We start from the raw sequence: 8,542 nt of genomic DNA, 5'->3' as shown, positions 1-8,542 counted from the left end.
AAGCTGATTGTGTTAGTTGGGTTCCTAGGCTTCCTTTGCTGACCTTATGAACAAAATTGGACTAACAAATAGACTCTCAGAAGGGAACATATTCGTGTGTAGAGGACTTACTGTGCCTTCCTCAAGGAAGACCTCCTTGTCCCATCCCAGGTTAAATACTCCGCCCTGTGTGTTCCGGCAGCTTCTGACCTCCACTGAGGAAGTGCAATCCAACTTTGGGTAACAGAATGCTGTTCTTTCTCATTTTACTGTAAACTGTGTGAGGGCAGGGACCAAAATTAAAAGCGTCCACCACATTCAAGGCACCCTTCTAGGTTCTGGGGATGCCACGGTGAGGAAAACAGATACGGTCCACCATGGTATCCCCAGAACCTAGAAGGGTGCCTTGAATGTGGTGGATGCTTTTATTTTTATTTGCATCCTTTTATGTTATAGTCACTGATCCAAGTACCATTCAAACTACTTATAAACTTAGATTTTAAAACACAAAGGTGAATGGTTTCACTCTGCTAGAAAAACAAGGTACTCGGTACAAACTAAAAAGATTTTTTTTTTTTAAACACAGCCAGAAATGGCTTTGTCAGGCTGAGCAGATAAGAAGATTCATCAAAATAGCAAACTTGACAGCTGATAACACTTGGAAACCAAACACTGTGAATCAGAGCAAGTGATGGGAAACAAACCAACACTCAAACTCATTCTGGAAAAAAACCCTGTTGTTTTATTATTACTTAGAAAGCACACACAGCAATTTATTGGGATGAAAGAGAAAAGGTAAAATAAGTGAGCATACAAATCCATTTCAGAAGAATCCGTGCCACTTCCCACGTAATCTCAGTCTATCTGAGCTTTTTAAACTGCTGTATTTCTTGTATCTGTAGCCATAATCTGAGTTATGCATATAGATGTATGTAAAACGTTGCACCATTGTTAGAAATCCTTTCTCCAAAACCTGCAGTAAGCATGTTTTTCTTCCTGAAAGCTTACTCCAGGTGTGTTCTCAGCTCACGCCATCGTCTCTTTTCTCTGAGTTCGTCTTTGATGACAAGTAAGGATACTTGTGAAGGATGATTTCCCCTTAGTTCTTGACTTTTTCTTTAACTTTTTCTGATTTTTGAGTGAGATTCCCAGTTCTTCCATGATGGCATTGAAAGAGAGACACTAGAGGACATGAAATAATAGAGCATCAGTTTGATCCACTTGTCTCCAGCCTTCATTGATCTGTTTCCTGTCTAGGCTTTTAGGATTATGAGGTATTGGTTGATGGTTAACTCTGTTACAGGGTGAATCCCCAGCCAGTTCCCACACCTCCTCCTCCACCCACTGGCCACCCACCTTTTCTACTGGGGGAAACAGATTTGGCAAGTCAGCTGGGCAAATTTTGGGATTTCATTCACAAATGAAGTAGCAGAAAACTACCCAGGTAGGCTCTCAAAATAGAAAACTTACCTTTTTGGAGACACCAAAATAGAGTTAAATTAAGTCATTTCCCCCAGTGAGATGATCCAAACATTGATAGGATTATCAAGGCATACGGACACTTCAGTAATGCTATAGAAAATGAACAAACCTTCTCTACACCAAGGCTTTGTTTTTTTCTCCCATGAAACCTTACTTTGTTCCTAAAATAAAATCTAATTCTTGATGACTTTCCTTTCTGATAAAAAAAAAAAGAAAAAAAAAACAATTTAAAATTTTATATTTTCTCCAAAAAAAAAAATAAATAAATAAATAAACAAAACAAACAGAGATCTGGCAGCAGCAATGATGCAGCTGTGGTTGAAATGAAAATAATATGGTACTGAACTGCACAGCAGAGATGATGGCATAATATGAAAAGAAAATGGAATTATGAGTATAAAAAGTTATGCATATGCAGATGGCATATATGTGCATAGATGTATCTATTACAATTATGCTATATCTGTTCACATGCACAATATATAAATAGCATAATAAGACATAATTTGCCATCATTTCTTCCCGCCAAGAGAAGATCTCTGAGTGACAAATTTCTGCTTGTATAGGGATTTCTACAAAGTAGTGTTGTTTTTGAAGAGATTGCTCCTAAAACGCTCTCTAAAAACCCAAAGCCTTTGGTAAAGTTTATGGAAGTGCAAGCACTATTCCTTGACCATTAACTCACAAAATGGACAGAGTTGAAAGCCAAATGATCATGTACCACCAGCTGATTTCTAGAGGATGTGCGTGCCTGACAGGAAGAAAGTGGTGTCTTATGTGTGCAGAGTACAGAATGTCTTCTGTGGTCCTTCTGTATCAAAGAGCAACATGTTTTTCTGAAAATTGATACCCTACTTTGTTCCATAAAAAAGCTAGTGCATTTGAAACAAGCAGCATTTTTAATTCTTCTACTTGATTTGAGAATCAGACTTAACAAATTTAGATCCTAGGTGTAAATTATTGGCTTACCAGGCTCACACCTCTAAAAAAACTAGCTGTTTGCATATCCGTTCTTATTTCTTTTATACCTAAGTGTTTATAGGATTTGAATTTCATTTCCACTTTTCTATGGCACTAAAAAAAAAAGAAAATTCAGGTCACGCATATTAATTTTCTTTCAAATGGTAAGTTGTGGCGTTAGTGAATTGAGAGGGTGTCACACCTCATAAAGAAAATTCAGAAATGTTTTCCACGAATAATACTTCAAAAAATGCAACGGCAAGCGTGTCACAAATGAGATATAATTTTTGTACCCTTATGTGACGTGGAATTTATGTGTTGCTACTAAGATGGAATGAATATTTTATAGTGTCGCTGTGTTAGACAGTGTTGTATTGGGGTTTTGCAAGCTTTGTTCAGAAATTTGTTTGAATGGAAGAAAGTGTTTTTGCATAGGACTTTTCTGGTTTCAGAAAGTTCACTAAGATGGAAGGGGGAGCAGGAGAGAGAAGGAAGGTGTGCCAAGGAGTTTACATACTCTGTGACACATAAACCGCACAACAGCTTTAGAGGAGTTGTTATGCCCATTGTATAGGTGGGGAAACTTACTATTAGAAGTATTGGATAACTTGCCCAAGAAATATGATTCATAAGTTAAAGAGCTTGTATTTGAACTCAGCTCATTTGACTCCTCAAACTTAACAGCTTTCACTTGAAATCTCCCACACCATGATGCTTAATTCTTTTAATTAAATCATTATAAAGAGCTCTCTGTGGATTCTTTCCTCATGAAATATGTTAAGAACTATAATCTTTTGTTTCATTTGCATTCTCTAATGCTTGGTATTTTTCTCTACTTTTTTTTTTTTTTTTGCCACGTCGTGTGGCATGTTATATCTTAATTCCCGAACCAGGCATTGAACCTGTGCCCCTTGCAGTGGAAGCCTATGCCTTAACCACTGGGCAACCAGGGAAGTCCCTCAGATGTTTGATTTTAGACAAATCACTTTGTTTTGCACAGAAAACCACCAAATTGGGCTTCTGTTAATAGACATGGCTCATATAGGAGATACAACCAGAAAGGGACTCTTAAGTCTTTCCTATTTTGGGTAAAGGGGCAATCACAAATCTTATCTTGATAATACGAATCAATCAAATTTTTCTTTAAAAACAAAACCAATTCCCCCTCCAATTTTTTTATTGCCTGAAAATACAGCAAACATCTTCTTTGTTTTTTGATTAACCCTGGGTATTTATTTCTTGCTGCCTGTGTGAGAAGGCATATAAATATCATTTTATCAGTGGTCTGCTTTCTCTGTCTTTGGTCATAAACTATGATTTCTTTTTGATTCTTATTCTGTCTCCAACTGTCAAAAGGAAAATGGCAAGATATTGGGGCTGACCTTTCTGCTTCCAAGTTTTTGCTATAGTCACAAAACAAGATGACCTTTAAGGCCCCTCCCAGCCATGAACTTGAATAAAAACCACACATTCTCATATCCACAGGAAATGAAAGTGTGAAGGTCATCTTTCAGCCCAGAGTAGCTTGGGAGAGGCTTGTCTTCCTGAGTCAATTTGCCTATTGTAATCTAAGAACTGAAAATACATGTAACATATAAAGACTGAGCTTCTGAAGTAGGATCCAAATTATGGTAGCTTTCCAAAGCATTTACTTCCAGACTTGATTTTATGAGCTCCTTTATGTTCATACAATCACACACACACACACACACACACACACACACAACAGGTAAGGCGTGAAGGTGTAAATTTCTAAGCTCTTTTGCTAGATACTATCAAGCATAAAAATGCCCACTAGCTGCCTTGCTCTAGAGACAGGAAACTAGACATAGGATACTGCAGCAGCATCCTTCAGTGCTTTGCAGACTGGAAACCCCCCTGGTTAGCTTGGATCCTGGGCTGTCCCGTTTTTCTCTGGTAGATGGAATTCATGTTTTTAATGGATCTACATAGATGACCATGAATTATAATTGTGAGTCGGCCCCTGGCGTCAGAATGCTGGAATTGAAGTTTAAGCTTACTGGACAGGTGATTATTTTCTTTGGCTCGGTTTTCGTATCTATAAACTGAAAATAGTAGTAGAATCCTCTCTCTTTTTTTTTTTTCTAAAAATGTGATGAATTTATTCCTTAGCTTTTAGCAAATAAGAAAAATACTCCCCTGAGGAATCCTTTTCATACAGCTAATATGAGAATCATTAACCTGACATACGTTAAACACTTAGGCACAGTACCTGGCCCATAGTAATTACTCTGCCTTTAAAATAAAACATTATACATCACTGAAAGTATTTTAAGTCTATGGCGCTTACTGATCTATGTATCTGTCTATCTACGAATGTATGTAGAGTCCCTTGCACAACAAGGTGATCAAACCAGTCAGTCCTAAAGGAAATCAACCCTGAATATTCATTGGAAGGACTGAGGCTGAAGCTGAAGCTCCAGTACACCTGATGCCAAGAGCCAAATGATTGGAAAAGACTCTGACGCTGAGTAAGACTGAAAGCAGGAGGAGAAAGGGATGACAGAGGATGGGATGGTTGGATGGCATCACCAGTTCAATGGACATGAACTTGGGCAAACTCTGAGAGATGATGAGGAACAGGGAAGCCTGGTGTGCTGCAGTCCATGGCGTCATAAAGGACACTACTGAGCCACTGAACAATAGCAACAATCTATCATCTATCTATCATCTATTTTTTGTGTGTGTGTGTGAAGCAGAGAAACAGTAAAAAGTTGATATTTCTTTAATTTTAGCCTTTGTATGTCCTTCTTTGCACTAATTCCTTTGAATATTTTATAAACAGTGTTTTAGTTTAAGTAGGTTCTGTGCATGTTTAACGGAGAAGGCAATGGCACCCCACTCCAGTACTCTTGCCTGGAAAATGTGGAGGAGCCTGGTGGGCCGCAGTCCATGGGGTCGCTAAGAGTTGGACAAGACTCTGTGACTTCACTTTCACTTTTCACTTTCTTGCATTGGAGAAGGAATTGGCAACCCACTCCAGTGTTCTTGCCTGGAGAATCCCAGGGACGGGGGAGCCTCGTGGGCTGCCGTCTATGGGGTCCAAAAGAGTTGGACACGACTGAAGCGACTTAGCAGAAGCAGCAGCAGTGCATGTTTAAAGCATAGAATTTTCAACACCTATTATTACTTGTTTTACCCAGCCCATAACATGCTTTGGTATTTATGTAGTAACAGGTTTTTATGACAGCTTGCATCTTGTTCACAATAGGTGCTCATCTATAAGAAGGAAATGGAAACTAACTTCACTTCTCGTCATTTAAACGTGTAATCATCTTTGTGCTTATGGGCCCCCATTTACAATGAATCACTATGATGGTATGTTTGATGGGAAAATTCACTGATAAATGAATTTGTATAGTAATAAATGATAGTACTGCTATCATGCTGTTCCTGACTCTATCCAAAGATAAAGTGGTGTGTGTGTGTGTGTGATTTCTCTTGTAGAAGAAAGGGAACTGAGAAACAGAAGTTAGTCTATTAGAGACTGCAGCTGAAACTTCAACTAGCACTATACTAAGGGAACATTTCATGCAAAGATGGGCTCGATAAAGGACAGAAATGGTATGGACCTAACAGAAGCAGAAGATATTAAGAAAAGGTGGCAAGAATATACAGAACAACTGTACAAAAAAGAGCTTCATGACCCAGATAATCATGATGGTGTGATCACTCACCTAGACAGAAGCCAGACATCCTGGAATATGAAGTCAAGTGGGCTTTAGAAAGCATCACTACGAACAAAGGTAGTGGAGGTGATGATGATGGAATTCCAGTTGAGCTATTTCGAATCCTGAAAGATGATGCTGTGAAAGTGCTGCTCTCAATATGCCAGCAAATTTGGAAAACTCAGCAGTGGCCACAGGACTGGAAAAGGTCAGTTTTCATTCTAATCCCAAAGAAAGGCAATGCCAGAGAATGCTCAAACTACCGCACAATTGAACTCATCTCACACGCTAGTAATGCTCAAAATTCTCTAAGCCAGGCTTCAGCAGTATGTGAACCGTGAACTTCCAGATGTTCAAGCTGGTTTTAGAAAAGGTAGAGGAACCAGAGATCAAATTGCCAACATCTGCTGGATCATCGAAAAAGCAAAAGAGTTCCAGAAAAAACATCTATTTTTGCTTTATTGACTATGCCAAAGCCTTTGACTGTGTGGATCACAATAAACTGGAAAATTCTGAAACAGATGGAAATACCAGACCCCCTGACCTGCTTCTTGAGAAACCTATATGCAGGTCAGGAAGCAATAGTTAGAACTGGACATAGAACAACAGACTGGTTCCAAATAGGAAAAGGAGTATGTCAAGACTGTATATTGTCACCCTGCTTATTTAACTTATATGCAGAGTACATCATGAGAAACCCTGGGCTGGAAGAAGCACAAGCTGGAATCAAGATTGCCGGGAGAAATATCAATAACTTCAGATATGCAGATGACACCACCCTTATGGCAGAAAGTGAAGAAGAACTAAAGAGCCTCTTGATGAAAGTGAAAGAGGAGAGTGAAAAAGTTGGCTTACAGCTCAACATTCAGAAAACTAAGATCATGGCATCCGGTCCCATCACTTCATGGGAAATAGATGGGGAAACAGTGGAAACAGTGGCTGACTTTATTTTTTTGGGCTCCAAAATCACTGAAGATGGTGACTGCAGCCATGAAATTAAAAGACACTTACTCCTTGGAAGGAAAGTTATGACCAACCTAGATAGCATATTCAAAAGCGGAGATATTACCTTGCCAACAAAGGTCCGTCTAGTCAAGGCTATGGTTTTTCCAGTGGTCACGTATGGATGCGAGAGTTGGACTGTGAAGAAAGCTGAGCACCGAAGAATCGATGCTTTTGAACTGTGGTGTTGGAGAAGACTCTTGAGAGTTCCTTGGACTACAAGGAGATCCAACCAGTCCATCCTAAAGGAGATCAGTCCTGGGTGTTCATTGGAAGGAATGATGCTGAAGCTGAAACTCCAATACTTTGGCCACCTCATGCGAAGAGTTGACTCATTGGAAAAGACTCTGATGCTGGGAGGGATTGGGGGCAGGAGGAGAAGGGGACGACAGAGGATGAGATGGCTGGATGGCATCATCGACTCGATGGACATAAGTTTGAGTGAACTCCGGGAGTTGCTGATGGACAGGGAGGCCTGGTGTGCTGCGATTCATGGGGTAGCAAAGAGTTGGACATGACTGAACTGAACTGATCTATAGCTTTCGTAGCTTTAAAAGAATAGGGACCCATAGGTACAGATGAACGTACTTGCACGGCAGGAATAGAGATGCAGAGAACAGACTTGTGGACCAAGGGGGTGATGGGGATGGTGGGACGAATTGGGAGAGTAGAACTGGCATACACACACTGCTGTGGGTGAAGCAGATACTGGTGGGAGACTGCTGTATAGCATAGGGAGTTCAATTCAGTGCTCTGTGATGACCTAGAGGGGTGGAGTGGGGCAGGGTAGGATAGGAGGGAGGCTCAAGAGGGAGAGGATATATGTATACATATAGTCGATTTACATTGTTGCACCGCAGAAATCAATAAGACATTGTAAAGCAACTACATCCCAAGTCTTTTAAAAAGGAGATACTGCTTTATTCTGCAGAAAGTCTTTCCTCTTGTACACTTCTTTGGTGTGTATGGTGTGTTCCCATCAACTCCCCTTTCCTTCCCTTCTCCTGCCTTGTTTGACCTCCTTTTCTGGCTTGTTTCTCTTTATAATTGCTGACTACATGGCACCTTCTTTGGATTAACCGTGATAATTGATTTCTTGGTACAGCTTCCCTGATAGCTCAGTTGGTGAAGAATCTGCTTGCAGTGCAGGGGACCGTGGTTTGATTCCTGCATCTGGAAGATCTGCTGGAGGAAGGGAAGGCTACTCACTCCAGTATTCTGGCCTGGAGAATTCCATGGACAGTCCGTGGGGTTGCAAAGAGTCGTAGATGACTGAATGACTTTCACTTCACTTGTGAATCCAAACATAAATTATTCTCTCCTGACACCTTTGTTCTATTATTGCAACTATTTCCTGGAAGGATTGGGAGGAGCTAATTAAGTTCTCCTTTTGTAACTAAAATAAAATGCCTCGGGGAGGGGGGGGGAAC

The 8,542-nt window shown here is 40.1% G+C and overlaps 1 protein-coding gene across 9 annotated transcripts in view; it reads right to left on the bottom strand.

The window, feature by feature from the left end:
* Positions 1-698: 698 nt before the first annotated feature.
* The window catches only part of GRIK1 (glutamate ionotropic receptor kainate type subunit 1), a 466,650-nt gene continuing 458,806 nt past the window's right edge, over positions 699-8,542 (bottom strand). For 5 of the 9 annotated variants that reach the window (XM_059885294.1, XM_059885297.1, XM_059885315.1 and 2 more), the window contains 2 exons: positions 1,571-1,657; positions 699-1,161 (listed from right to left, as the gene is read on the bottom strand). In XM_059885294.1, the coding sequence (XP_059741277.1) occupies positions 1,006-1,161; positions 1,571-1,657 (243 nt within the window). In that variant the 3' untranslated portion in view covers positions 699-1,005. 9 annotated transcript variants of the gene reach the window in all.

Source organism: Bos taurus, chromosome 1 (assembly GCF_002263795.3).
Source record: "Bos taurus isolate L1 Dominette 01449 registration number 42190680 breed Hereford chromosome 1, ARS-UCD2.0, whole genome shotgun sequence".
Taxonomy (NCBI): domain Eukaryota; kingdom Metazoa; phylum Chordata; class Mammalia; order Artiodactyla; family Bovidae; genus Bos; species Bos taurus.
This window is presented reverse-complemented; position numbering and strand designations above follow the sequence as displayed.